Source organism: Hylobates moloch, unplaced genomic scaffold (genome assembly GCF_009828535.3).
Source record: "Hylobates moloch isolate HMO894 unplaced genomic scaffold, HMol_V3 SCAFFOLD_14, whole genome shotgun sequence".
NCBI classification, from domain to species: Eukaryota; Metazoa; Chordata; class Mammalia; order Primates; family Hylobatidae; genus Hylobates; species Hylobates moloch.
In genome coordinates, this window is record NW_026652289.1 from 93825973 (window position 1) to 93841236 (window position 15264).

At 37.4% G+C, this 15264-nt stretch overlaps 1 protein-coding gene across 7 annotated transcripts in view; it reads left to right on the top strand.

Moving 5' to 3' along the window:
• The window catches only part of DTWD1 (DTW domain containing 1), a 35335-nt gene extending 20622 nt beyond the window's left edge, over window positions 1-14713 (top strand). For 5 of the 7 annotated variants that reach the window (XM_032176331.2, XM_032176330.2, XM_058427646.1 and 2 more), the window contains exon 5: window positions 1763-4250. In XM_032176331.2, coding sequence (XP_032032222.1) covers window positions 1763-2010 — 248 coding nt within the window. In that variant the 3' untranslated portion in view covers window positions 2011-4250. Of the gene's footprint in view, window positions 1-1762; window positions 4251-12357 lie in introns of those variants that run through there. The other 2 variants (XM_032176333.2, XM_032176334.2) reach the window with 2 other exon arrangements.
• The last annotated feature ends 551 nt before the right edge of the window (window positions 14714-15264 follow it).

A 15264-nucleotide genomic window follows, 5' to 3' on the forward strand; every position in this document is an offset into this window, starting at 1 on the left:
GTTTTATCAAATACATCCTTTAGGAATTCCTTTAATTTGGTCTCTTATTGGCATATGTTCAGTTTTCATTTGTCTATTAAATGTTTGTCACTTTTTTCTTGGTAGGTTGTACTGCTGCATTCACAATTTTAGGTTGCCAGTTCTGTTTTTTTTTGTTGTTGTTTGTTTGTTAGTTTGATGCTTGGAAGATATTATTCTGGTGTCTTCAATATTCTGTCTTTGGTCATTCTAATTACCTTTTCTTTGTATATGATCTGTCCCTTCTCCATGGCTTCTTTTAAAATCTTCTCTTTATCTTTGGTGTTTTTCAGTTACATAAATAAGTAATAGAACTAGGCACTGATTTGTTTGTATTTATCCTGCTTGAGACACAGGATGTTTCATGTATCTGTGGCTTTTTATAGTTTAAAACAATTTCTGGAAAAGTCATAGGCATTATCTCTTTAACCGCTCCCTCTCTTCCATTCTCTTTGTTCTCTCTTCCTCGAACTCCGGTTAGTCATTTGATCCTCCATATCTCTGAATATTTTTGTATTTCTTTTATTATTTATTTCTTGTCTCTGCTACATTTTACATTGAGTAAAAGTGGGATGTGACAGTAGGAAATCATTAGTGACTTAGAAATTCCAGTTGGTCATTGGGCCAATTTTGATGCTACCTTCTCTCTTTTATTTCACACTTTAAAATAAAATTTGCAAAAACAAAAAAATAAATACAGTATGAGTCCAATTACTGGACCAAGGAGCTAAAAGCATTCTGGGTTTGTATGATGACAGCTGAGTTATAACAAATGAGAGTACTGTTCTGTGACTGCATTAATTATTCCCTCTTTAAATGTACAAGAGCAAGGCATTCTACCTGACTGTGTTATTGAGCTCTGCAGCATACATGTGACGGAGCTAAAACAAACAAGCAAACAAAAGAAACCACAGCTTTAGGATACTCTGTTCATGAATATAGCCTGAAAGTGATAATCAAGAAGTAAACTTTGACCAGTATTAAGGAACATTAAGCTGCCTATCTTTCAGTGAATTTCAGAATAATATTTTAAAAGTTAGTTTAGACTGGGCACTGTAGCTCATGCCTATAATCCCAGCACTTTGAGAGGCCAAGGCAGGAGGATCACTTGAGCCCAGGATTTTGAGACCAGCCTGGGTAACATAGCAAGACGCTATCTCTAAAAAAAAATAAAAGTAAAAAAAATCTTAGCTGGATATGGTGGTGTGCGCATGTAGTCCCAGCTATTTGGGAGACTGAGATGGGAGGATCACTGAGTCCAGAATTTGAGGTAACAGTGAGCTGTAATCACACTGCTGCAGTCTAGCCTGGGTGACAGAGTGAGACCTCATCTCTAACAAACAAAAAAGTCAGTTTGTCAAGGAAATGAAACCCTTCTGAAAATTGGTGAATGTAGTCCTGTCAGAGATTCAGATTTTTGAAGATGCTGATACATAGAAGATTGGAAGACATGAATATCTTAAATGTTAACTACTTTTAATTCATTGGTCTAAGGCTCAGTGTTAACTGTCATGTATAAGATTTTATTATTTGTTTTATGTTGCTTCTGTATATACCTTGAGGTGTTTAAGAAAATACCTTGTTTCAAACTGGGATTGAACGAAGTTATCTGCAGTCTTTAAAAAAAAAATTCTTAGAATAATTAAGAGAAATCATTATTATTGTACCAAGCCTGTGGTTAAGAAGAAATATTTATATTTTTTCTTCCTTTCTTTCTTTTTTTTTTTTTTTTTTTTTTTGACAGGGTTGTTACAAGTTGAGTTGAAAACAAGAAAAACTTGCTTTTGGCGCCATCAAAAAGGAAAGCCAGATACTTTCCTTTCTACAATTGAAGCCATTTACTACTTTCTGGTAGACTACCATACTGATATATTAAAAGAGAAATACAGAGGGCAATATGACAATCTTTTATTTTTCTATTCTTTTATGTACCAGTTGATAAAGAATGCCAAATGCTCTGGAGATAAGGAAACAGGAAAACTTACACATTAGTTTTTAACAAGCCACTTATGTCTTTTTATTTTGCTAACATTAATAAACTTATATTTGTGCTTTGTTTTTTCTTAAGAAATAATCATATATAATGCCTGTAAGACGATTTGAAAAAATTCCAGTTTCGTATATATCACTTTGTATTTCTTAAAAGGAAGGAAATTGTATCTAGGGGAATTTTTCAGAGATACTGTTGATTGAAAAACTTGTTTCAGAAGTTATTTGCTCAGTGAAACCTCAGTTTCATTGCTACATTTTAATATAGTCTGTTATGTCTCTGTGATTAGATATAACATATTCAATTAGATGTAATTAGCTATTTATTTCAACATCTTTATGTCTTTTCACCTGTACTCATGACCACCTTTAGAAGTAAATGGGGTTACAATCTGCTGGCTGAAAAATAGGTCATAAGTGATTTTTCTTGAGGTTAGTAGCAAACATAGGCAGAACTAGAATTAGAGTTCCGGTATCTAGGACTGTTTCTTTAAGTCCTAAGTTTGTTAAAAGCAGAGACTCTGGAGCTAGACTACCTGAATCTAAATCTCAGCCTTTCTGCTTATCAACCATGTCATTTTCTTCCATTTGTACAAAGCAGGCAATACTGAGCAACTACCTTATAGGAATAACTGAGTTAATATCTAAGGGGCTTTCAGCAGTACCTGAAATATAGTAAGTGTTATATATATGTTTACTCTTTTTATTTTATTTGGAATTGTGAACTAATAATACTTGAAGCCTAGCTGCTAGTGGCCATCTCTGCTGCCAGGTGAAAAAAGCCTGACTTAGAATGAAGTCAGCAAAGGAAAGCAGAGTGGAGAGAAAAAGACTGAGTCCTGATGACATCATTTATTTACCTAGACCTAGTTGCTTGTGAATAGAGCCCTACTGTGGTGAATAGCTTCTGTCTGCTCTTTTCTATTCTGCTCCCTCCTCTATGAGGTAGGTTCCTTTGCTCTCTTGCTTTTGGTTGGGTTCAACAAATGGGAAGCACCAGTGGGAGATTAGAAGTTGAGAGGAAAATGAAATGGTGTTATTTATTTCCCTGGCTCCTTTCCTGCCATGTCATCATCAGTTGGCTGTGTTCCTCTACTAAATAGTACCTTATCAGGAATCCTATCCCTTGTGTTCCCAAGCAGTTATCCCAGTTACCTCACTAGGTTTAGTTCCTGCTCCCTCCCTTTACCCCTTTTCACTTAGGGCTGGTAACAGCTTACAGTTATTACTAGCTCCAGGCTAGTTCACTACCACTTGTTGCTTTACCTAAACCCTGCTCATACATTTGTAAATACTGTAGTTGTTTTATTACACTCTTCTCAAATATTCCCATTTGAAATAGCCTTCTATTTCTTTTGGGGACTCTGATAAATTCACCTGTTTGGGTGAAATAATAGCACATTTCCTGAAGTATATACAGTGGGACACATGATGTTTTATGCAAGAAAGAGTTCTTGGTGAAATTAGTTTGCTGTACATTACGTTGTTTCCCTCCCAGGGATTCAGAAGGCAAAACATTTTAAAGGTTCTGAAAAGTCCTGAAATAAACATTTTGAACTTTATTTAAGCTGATATATCTTAAACTTACTTGAATATGTAGCACTTATTAACATCCCATGGAAATAGGACATTCGGAGTATTGTAATTAAGAGCAATTCCTATTAATATACATGGGGCAACTGAGAATTAAAGAGGTAAGTAAATTATTGATAGATCATACACCTAGTTAGTAGCAGAGCCTGTTCTAGAATCTGAAACTTCTGATTTGGTTTGGTTCAGTAAGGTCACCATTATATTATGCTATTCATAAAAAGGAATGTGGATTATATAAGGCTTGAACATTATTAGTCTTACAGTCTTAGCCAAATAAACTAACTGGCTTGCTTATTTTAGCAGTTATTCTAAAAGAATGGAATTAAAATAGATTTTTTTTTAATGTTTAGAACTTGGCCCTGGGAATAGAGGAAGGCTTGAATTGATTTAAGCAGGGCCAAAGTTGGGTTTCTCTAGGCTAAATTTGGACTTCCCTGAGCCAAAATCTATTGCATTTAACTGGCTTTACAAACCAACTAAACATAACAGTTCAGAGGGAAAAGAAAAAAAAAGCGAGAGATAGAGAACAATTCTATCACTCATTTGCCTCCATCTCTCAGCTGGCATAAGAAAGATGACCCACGTACTTCATAAGAGCCTAATTTACAGCTAAGTCCAGATAAAATCTCAGGTTCTTTTCAAAAGAAGTTAGTAATACCTGTTAGAACAATGAATTGACTATACTTGTCTTGGTTTCTTTTTTTTTTTTTTTTTTTGATGTGATAGATGTAACAGTGGCCCTAATTCTTTATTCTTGCCTGTATTCATGGTCATTTTTCAGGTTCCTTTGAAGTACTCCCCCCACTGTGATTCTGGGTCATCTGCATTCAGAGATTTAGTGCATTTTTACTTACACTTGTGCTTCTGCTGTTGACATAAGAATATGCATGGCTGAGTTAGCCTGCTGGAGCATGAGACTCCATGGAACAGAGCCAGGTTGCCCTGGTCACCCTCACTGAATCTTGTCTAGATTGGCTGATGGCCAACCAAACCCAAGATATATCGATGATTCCAGCCAAGATCAGCAGAGTCATCTAACTGACACCTACCTGATTCCAAATATGTGAGCAAGGAATGTCTATTATGCCACCAATGTTTTATGGCTATTTATTGTGGCTATAGATATCTCATCTTCAGATGCATTATCAGATCATCTTCTTCAAGTACCTTAGAAGATTCTCAGTCTCATGTTTCTTGAGCTCTTGACCACTTGCTTTGCCTTAGCTACCACCTCATATAGTAACAGATTACCAGCAGGTTTGTATGATTCCTCTGCTTGAGATCAATTAGCCATATGTTCAGAATCCCTGGCCTATAACAACACTTCTGGGCTTTAAAAACCCCATGCCACAATGACTGTTAAAAGGGCTAGGTGATGTAGTCTGGTAGGTTTGTGAAGTTAACTGTCTGAAAAACTTGGATCAATGGACTAGAAGAAGCTGCTGGGTAAATTGCTCTTCTTCTGATGGACTGTATAGAGACACTGTTTTTCATCTTGCCTGTCCAGAAGTGTACTCTTTGGCCAAGCAAGTGTACTTACCACATGATTGGCAGTGTCTCTTCATGGCTTTTCATGAAACAGCAGCAAGTGCTACACAGTAATTTATCAGTTTGCATTTGCCTCCCATTATTGCCAGCCTCACTTCCTTTCTTCCTCGCTCTTACCAGCCTGGATTGTACCTTTAATAAAGTAATGGATGTATTTCCTTTAGGGTCTCTTTTTCTAGGGAAGTCAGGTGTTTTAGTCTGGATTTAGTTAGAAAAGCAGCATTGTTACAAGTTACATGAATAAAGAAGTTTAATAAAGAAATTAAGGTTTACCCCAATGTGAGAATTACTGGGGTAACAAAGGTCTGGAAGGCCGAAGCAGGAGAGATTTAGAGAAGCAATGACTAACTAGGTCAGCTGGAGATTCTCAAAGTACTCATGACTTCATTTGTAGAAACATGTATATCTTAAGCATATCAAGCATCTCATTCCTCTAATCTTTCTAGGAGCCCTTTGGTTCATCCTGAAGGTCCCCCTAAATCCCTTCAGAAGTCTTAAAAAGGAGTAAATGGCCACACCTTTTATTTGTTCTTTTCTTTGAGGCCATGTTAATGGCAATCCCTTGATTTGGTCTTTGTACTAGGCTGTTTTTAATGATCACATTTTATTTGATGAGAAACAATTTTATTTTCCAGTTCTGCATATCCTAGGTTATGTATTTCATTTCAGTTCCATTTCCATACCCATTGCCTTAATTTTGAGCTTGTCTGTTTCTTACATTTTATTTTGAAAGAATAAGCTGACTGTTATTAAGTACAATAGATAAGGTACCTAAGAGCCTCGAAATATCACCAAGTACCATGAATGCATTAGGTATATTTTTTTGTCTTCCATGTTACTGGAAGCATTAATTATAGCAACTTTCTATCTCCAAATACTGACAATTAAAAGACCCTAGTGAAAACTTTAGCCAAACACTGACCCTACGTTGAAGGCCACCAGCCAAAAATCACCACCCATACATAAGAGCCAAACATCACTAGACACTTGGTGAAATCCTTCAAATAAAAAAGGGGAAAAGGGGGGGAGAAAATCCAAAGGAAATAGACAAACGGAGAATAATGGCAACAAAAAGAAACTCTTCAAAATAAGAGTATTGTATTCACAAAACAAGAATAGGAGAGTGTGAAAAAGAACAAGCAATAAAAAGATCTCAGAAATTTAAAAAGTGATTGCTGAAATAAAAATTAAATATGAGTTGAAGATAAAATATAGCATAAGAATAGAAAATTCTGAATTCCAAATACCTAAGGCCAATCTTAGTTAAAAGTTGTAAATGCAACCATAGGCTACATGTTACATTATATTTAATTAAAAAACCTTAAGGGGAAAGGCAATAGAGCTTGTAACAGCTATTACCCTTGGTTGTAAAGGAGAAGGTTGGAGATTATTTGCATACCAACTACTTAGGTTTACAAAAAATAATGAGCATTAAGTAGATGGAATCAAAGTCTATTCATACACTGTATATTAAGCTCTATATACACTGCATATCATCATCATGAAATTGAGTTTCTAGCTGGATTGCAGAGATGAGCCAAAGCGCTTCTCCCCAAATTATTATTTGTTTATTTTTGAGACAGTCTCGCTCTTGTCTCCCAGGCTGGAGTGCAGTGGTGTGATCTCAGCTTACTACAACCTCCACCTCCCAAGTTCAAGCAATTCTTATGCCTCAGCCCCCCGAGTAGCTGGGATCACAGGCATGTGCCACCACACCCAGCTAATTTTTGTATTTTTAGTAGAGATGGGGTTTTGCCATGTTTGGCCAGCCTCATCTCAAACTCCTGACCTCAAGTGATCCTGCCTTGGCTTCCCAAAGTGCTGGGATTAACAGGCCTGAGCCACAATGCCCAGCCTGAATTATTTTTAATTATGACATTTTTTGTATTCCCTTAAGGCACTGACAACTATAGTCTTGTTTTATATGTTATAGTGATTCATATTTATCTAATTATATATTACAGAATATTTTGTTTGATGGAGAAAATTCACTGACCTGTGCTGTAATGTTTATACCAGCACTTAGCTGATTAATTTACTATGACCTCACTCTTTATTCAGCAATTCTGCCACTATTACTAGCTAATCCAACAACGAGGCCTTATTTTGGCTTTCTTTCAAAAGGTCATTTCTGACCCCAGCTTGAAGTTTGTTTATTTTCACTTGAAGAGATCTCTCAGAAAGTCAAAGAAAATAGGAGGAAAAAAACTTAAGATTAAGGGCCAATCTAAGAGGTCCTTCATTTGAATAATAGGAGTAACAGAATGGGAAAGGCGTGGAAAAAAATTTGTGATTTCTAAAATTGAGGACATTAAGTCATTAGAGTAAAAAAAAAGATGTACATTAAGGCTTATCGTCAAGGAATTTCAGAACACTATGGATAGGAAATACTAAAAGATTTCAAACAGAAGAAATAGGTTGTATATCGACCAATAATCAGGATATTAAAGGACTTCTTAAAAACAGCATTGGAAACTAGAAGACATGGGGTGATGCCTTTACAACTTTAAGTGAAAATAGTTTTCTATTTGGATTCTATTTTTAGTCATATAATCAATCAAGTATGAATATAGTATAAAGACATACAAGGTCTCAAAGGTATTACCTCTCATATGTTCTTGAGATAAAGATGCTTAGGAGAATACTGAAGATGTTTTCCAGTAAAATGGAGAAGGAAACCAAAAGCAAAAAAGAGAGCATTAAGAAGTCAGCAGGCCAGGCGCGGTGGCTCATGCCTGTAATCCCAGCACTTTGGGAGGCCAAGGCAGGTGGATCACCTGAGGTCAGGAGTTTGAGACCAGCCTGGCTAACATGGTGAAACTCTGTCTCTACTAAAAATACAAAAATTAGCCAGGTGTGATGGCATGTGCCTGTAATCCCAGCTACTCGGGAGACTGAAGCAGGAGAATCACTTAGAACCTAGGAGACAGAAGTTGTAGTGAGCCAAGATGGTGCCATTGCACTCCAGCCTGGGCAACAGAGCGAGACTCCATCTCAAAAAATAAATAAATACATAAATAAAAAGTCAGCAAAAGGAAGTTTCAGGGTTTCAGGATTCATTCATTCATCCATTCTAAAAAATTTTGAGTGCATACTATGTGTCAAATTATTGTCTAGGTGATGGCTATAGCATGCCAAGGTAGTAAGTGCTAAGAAGAAAATAAAGCAGAGTAAGGAACTGATAGTGACTGGTGCAAGAAAGGGGTGCCAGTTTAAATAGCATGGTCAGATGGAAAAGCCTGTGATAAGGTAAAATTGAGCAGAGACCTAAATGAAAGGAGAGAGAGTGAACCATGCAAATAATTAAGTGAATAATGTTTTAATTATAGGGAACAATATGTGTGTGTATATGTGTGTGTATATATGTATATATATATACACACACACACACACAAAGGTACTGAGGCAGCAGTATACTTAGTATGTTTGAGGAATAACAAGGACACTAGTTTGGAACAGTATGTGGGAGGGAAAAAATGATAGAAGATGAGATCATACGGAGTAATAGTGGGGTGGAGCCATGGTAAGATGTTAAGGTTTTACTCTGAGTGATGAGATAGGAAGCCATCAGAGAATTTAAGCAAATGAGTGACAAGATTTGACTTACATTTTTAAAGGATTATTTGGCTTCTTTATGAAAAATAGACTGCAAGAAAGTAAGAAATAAAATAGGAAGGTCAATTAGAATGCTATTTCAGTAGTCCATTTGAGAGATGATATTTGCCTGGACAGGGGTTGTGATCATGGGCGAGTGGTACAGAATGACAAGATCCTGCATGTATTTTTAAGGTAGAGCCAGTATTTGAAGATAGGTTAGACATTGTGGTAGATATGAAAATGTGCTGCCTATATCCCCCTTCTAGGAAGGACTTGCTAATTAGCTGCAGGGAGTGTGGAGAACAGAAATCCACCAGTATCAGCACTTCATCTGCAACAGCTATAGAAAAAGCTTCACCTGAGGTTACCCTCGTCTTAGATCTCAGAGCAGCCCTCAGTGGAGATGTAAGGCCTTGCTACTTCAGCCTCATTTATTACACTGTCAGGCAAAACCTTCCCCAGAGCTCCCTCTATTACAACTTAATTTCTTCTGCCCAATCCTGCTTCTGCCCCTTCCCCTGACAGGTGACACTTTCTAATAAACATCTTACACCCCAAACTCCATCTCAGCATTCGTCTTTAGAGGACTCAACCTGTGGTAATTGTTAGCAGGGGTGATCTAAGCTGCCAATGAGAATCCCATCACATGTGGCACATGGAACAAAAGCCCATGGCTCAAGGTGGTAACTTTTATTAGTAGTAAAATGAGAAGATTTACCCATGGAAGAGAATGTACCAGCAAGTGCAGTATATCAGGTATTTGAGACTCATGAAGGAAATAGTAAATTTAAGAATAAGAGAATTGAATGGCCAAGTGCCACTAATGCTCTGTAGAAAGAGGGCTTCTTTGGTTGCATACAAATCTCATCTAGAATTTAATAATCCAAGCAGCCAAACTGGTATTTGTCCTTAAGAATAAATACTGGAAGATCAAGCACAAAGTCTAGGATAGAGGCATGTGAATGGACATACTTGTGTCAAGTATGTACATGAACTGTGAAGGTCTGTATTACGTGCAGTGCTCACCAGAGAGCATTCAGTACTGAAGAGTCACTAAACAATAAAGCAAACTAAACACATTGCCTAGTTGACATCATCCATCCTGCTTCAGTTATTCACCACCCAGTGCTAGCACAGTGGGCACATGAATGGAGTGTCCACTGTGGAAAGGATGAAGACTAAGCATAGGTTCAGTAGCTTGAGTTTCAACTTAACAAGGCTGCCTTAGCTGCTGCTGCTGTTGAATGTCCAACCTACAAGCAACAGAGACAATACTGCACACCTGATATAATACCATTCTTCAAGATCAAGTTGGTTACATTGGGCCCCTTCCATCCTGGAAGGACCAGCATTTCCTTGTCATAGAAATAGACACAATTTCCAGATAGGAGTTTGCTTTTCCTGTTTGCAGAGCCTCAGTCAGTATCACCATTTGAGTTTACTTAGTATTGTATTGACCAGCATGCGATCTCACATTATATCATATCAGATCGGGAAACCTATGTTATGGAAAAGCAAGTGCAGGAGTGGACCTATATCCGCAGGATACACTAATAATATCACTTTTTTCACCACTTGGAATCTGTCAGCTTGATAGAACATTGGAACAACCTGCTGAAGGTACAGCTGAACACCAGTTCATAGGCAAGTTCCACAAGGATAGGATGCCATACTCAAGATACAGAGTATATATTGGATCAATTATCCTTATATAGCATGTGCCGCAATATGAAGAATAGATGGGTCTTGGAACCCATTTATTCCTAGGGGTAGATGCAAAGAGAGTGGAAGAAGAGGTGCCTCCCCTAATGACCCATATGGTACTTTGCACCTCTTCATAACTCTGAACTCTGCAGTGAAGGGTCTTGGTCCCGCAAGGGGACACACTTTTGCCGGGAGATATATAAAAAATCTCACTGAAAAACATAAGCTGCAGCAACTTGGATACTTTGGCTTCCTTGTGTCCAGGGAGCAGCAGCCAATAAAAGGAGTCAAGATCAGTTGACCCTAATCAAGAGGAGATTGGAATCCTGGTTACACAATCTGGGCGGAAGTAATAAATGTGGTGCCCAAGTGATAAACCTACCAAATTGAGACTGTAATGTGTAGGTGTGGCAACCCATCCTCAAAAGGGCATGATGGCCTAGAACTCAGGCCTCTCAAGGAATGTGGGTCTGAGTTATGCCAGATAAACCACGAGGAGCAGCAGAGGTGGTAGCAGAGGCTGAGGGAAATCTAGAATTGATAGTGGAGGTTGAGGGGATGTGACAACTATTGATGGCATTCCTGAGCCTGACTAAAGTAGCAGGCACTGTAGTTGGGTCTGTTTACTTCCATCTTCTATTGCATTCCCAAGCCCCACTGCAGCAGCAAGCACTGTAATTTGTCCCACTAATCTCCATCTTCTAAATTTCTGAGGGGTCAAGAAAAGAGATTTCTTGATTCCTTTAGGAACTGCTCCCTAAACATACAGGGAGACATAGATCTATGTGGAGCAAAGGGTGGATTGTAATAAGCAAAGAGTTACACTGCCTGATTCACGTTCAAGAAAGGACTGACCTCCCAGTTGCAAGGAATGAGGTCAGCAGCCTCCAACTGTCAGCTCCTTCAGAGTCTGCTTCAACTGCAGAAGGACACTGTGCTTGAGTTCATACCCTTCCCATGTCTGGTGACTGAAGTCCAGCTGAATGTAGCTGCCAAAGTTACCTTAATGCACATGGGAAGCAAAAAATCAAAGAGTTTAAACAGAATTTTGAGAAATCCCAAATCAGTTTTTTTTCAGCTCATGACATTTTGGAGTAGTTCGTTATTCAGCAATAGATAACAGAAATTGGTATCAGGAGTGGGGTGTTACCATAACAAAAGGTTAAACCTTACATGGTAAAAAGGACTTTGCCTCTGTCATTAAGTTAAGCACTTTGAAATGTACAGATTATCCTGAATTATCTAGGTAGGCTCAATATAAGCATGAGTCCTTAAAAATGGAAGACGGATACATGAGAGGATGTCAGAATGATGGGAAATGAGAAGGACTCAACCTGCTATTGATGGCTTTACAGGTGAGTGATAGGAACCACAAGCCCCAAGTAGCCTCTGGAAGCTGGAAAAAGCAAAGAAACAGATTCTTTCCAGAGTGTCCAGAAAGGAATGCAGTTCAGCTAACATCTTGATTTTAAATCAGTGAGATTTTTGTGTTGGACTTCTACAGAACTATATAAGAATAAATTGTGTTGCTTAAGCACACTATAATACATGTGGCAAGAAGCTGCCAGCTAAGCCTTGAAGAATAGTGAACAAACTCTTACTGGAGGATGGGAAGGCAGTAAATAAATTATTGAATTATTGAAAGAAATGGAGTATTGAGATATGCATTGACAGAATGCTTGGCAATAATTTTGCTTGTCTTAATATGGAACAGAAAATGAAACTTCATAGCTTGTAGATGTCTTAAGGAGATTTCCAGGTGTATGTTGAAAGTACTGATTAACTTATTATGGCTGCTTCTCATAATGTACAGAAAGACTTACTGAGTGAACTAAAGAAGAAACTGTTCAGTTTGAAAGCAGAATTTAGAGGAAATTTTCCAACCTAGTACTTGTCATTTTTTTATAGAAAAGGAAAAATACATGGAAGATGGAGCCAAAATCCCAGAGGGAGGAGCCATGAAGCAAGGAGAGCAATGGATTAGGAAACCACTACCAGAGGGATGAACTGAACCACAATCAAGGAATAGCCTCTTTCTTTGGTGTAGGGGGACCCTGAAAACGATTTTAGTTTTATGCTTCCTGTTTCCTTGTCTCCTTTTTTGAATGATAGTCTCTGTGTGGTGTTCCATCCTAGAAAACCTTAACTGGGACAAGCTACTCTCAAGCATCTTCACTTGAAAAACAGTAACTGAGGAAGTTTATTATATCTGGACATGGTTTAGACAATAAGATTCTGAACTTAAACTTATGCCATAATGGAATGAGACTCCTAGGGTACAGAGTAAGTATATTTTTGCATGTTAGTGAGACAAGAACTCTGGCCAGGGGGCAGACTGTGATAGTTTTCGAAGATGCCCCTCAAACAATTCCTTCCCTTCCTTGGACTCCTCTCTTCAGAGGGTAGAGTCCATTTCCTTTTCCTTTTAATCTGGATTGGCCTTCTAACTCACTTTGACCAATAAAATGAGGTAAAAGTAAGGTCTGGCAGTTTTCACTTTCACTCTCCTGAACCTTCATATTAGAATTCCAGGATATCCTTCTAGAGATATCCGTATCTCTAGGGACATGGTGAGTCCCTAGAGACACCACATGAAAAGGCCACCTAGGGAAGAACTGAGATGCCTCAGTCAATAGCACTGCCTTAGTCAGTTTGGGATACTATAACAGAAATATCATAGATTGAGTGACTTTTTTTTCTTTAAAAAAATGAGAGTGTGGAACCTGAAAATACAGTGTAGTGAGAGTGGAGAGAAGGGCCACCTAAGGAAGAACTGAGACGTCCCAGTCAATAGCACTGCCTTAGTCAGTTGGAGCTACTGTAACAAAAAATATCATAGACTGAGGGACTTAAACAACAGAAATTTATATCTTACATTTCTGGAGATGGAAAATATGGAAATCCAAGATCAGGGTGTCAGCATGGTTGGGTGTTTAGTGGGCGCTCCCTTCCTGGTTTGCAGACAGCCATCTTCCTGCTATATCCTCACATGATGGAGAGAGAGAGCACTCTGGTATTTTTGTCCCCTTATAAGGGCACCAATCTCATCATGGAGGGTCTTCAACCTCATGGCTTCTTGGAACCAAATTACTTCCCAAAGTCCTCACCTCCAAATCTAGCATACTGAGGTTTAGGGCTTCAACATATGAATTTCAGTGCATAGAAAGCACCAAGGCCCCAGACAAGTTAAAGAGATCTTGAACCTTCTAACTCAGTTTAGCCACTGTCTGCATGCAACCACATAAGTGACCCCAGGTAACACCATTTGGAGCTGAAGAACCACCAGCCAGTACACAGAAATGAGAAATTTTTAAATGGTCGATTTAGGTAATTAAGTTTTGGGTTGGTTTATTACAAAGCAATTGATAACTTATACAACAGTCTTTTTGTTTGTAGAAGAGGAGGTAAGAAAAAAAGACTTATGAAGAAAAGACCTGTAGAAAATCAGGGGCCTACGTACCTCTATTTTTTTTCATACTGCTGTGTTTCTTTTAGTCCATGCTGGTGGAATCTTCATCAATGCAATTTTCTTTAAAACCCTGTGAGCCTTTATATCAGATCAGTCCACCCCATTAGAACAAAAGCAACTTCTATAAATATTGAGACATTCCCTTTCTACCTTTGGCTAAGAATCGGGGTGCTATAGATAATTCCCATAAGATTATCTAACCTACAGGGCCGATGAGGTATAGCTTGAAGTCATTCTAAACTCTTCACAAAGGATCTTACAGCCTTCGATTTTATTATCACTCTGGGACCGTGTTTTACTGTTGGCACGTTCGGCTTTTCTCATCTTTTCCCTGAGATCATTTATGATAGGGAAAATACTTTGCTGGCTGAAGTTGGGAATAGAAAACAGTAGAGAATACTTCAAGAGTATTTTAGATATGCACTAAGTTTATAGGAAGATATGCCGTCTACATATTTTACCTTCCTCTCTAGGCCTATCATAAAAATCTTTGAAAAATTAATACTACATTTTAGTATGAATATAAGTTAAACTTAGACGTGATATCTATTTTGTAGTTAAATGTGTTATAAACATTTATTTAGTGAAATACAGTACGATTATAACAAGCATCAATGAATATTTAATGAGCAGCTGTTAATTTCTGAAGCAGAAAGAAAGATGAATAAAAGTTCTGGTTTTACTTTTAAAAGTGAAGGCTGTTAGCTCAAGAAATACTTTATGTTTGTCCTATGTGAAAGTGTTGATTGCACCTGGTTCTTTGCTGTAAATTAAATAAAAATTCAAACAATTTTAAGACTATTTCTTTAACCTTGAAGAACTAAGACCTTAATGTTTATAATTTTATTATCAATGTCAACTTTTAAAAACAAATATACATATTTGGCAATGCTGCAAATAGAATCTAAATTATTGAATCAATTTTTCTAATTGTTGATGATTATTATTTATATTTTAATTGATCATATATTTTGAAATTTTATAACCACCCTGATTCTGAAAAATAGTTTGTTGCCTTCAAGGATTCTTAGGTCCAAGTAAAATGGATTCTAAAACCAAAATTAAAGGAAATCTATATTGATTATATTCTCAGAGATTACCTAATATTCTTATCATTTATTATAGAGGATTTTTTCACAGTCACAGTGATATATATTCCTGTCTCTTTTTGTGTTATTAAATATTTGCTATTGTAACATTTTTGCCCTTCCCGTTTCTCAAGCAAATATTTCACAAATATTTTAGGCAACTCTAGAGAAATTTTTAATACTTCAATGCACAATATATTCTGATTTTCATGCACTTTGTCCAGAGGGAAGGGAAGAAGGAAAGAAAGAAAGGAAGAA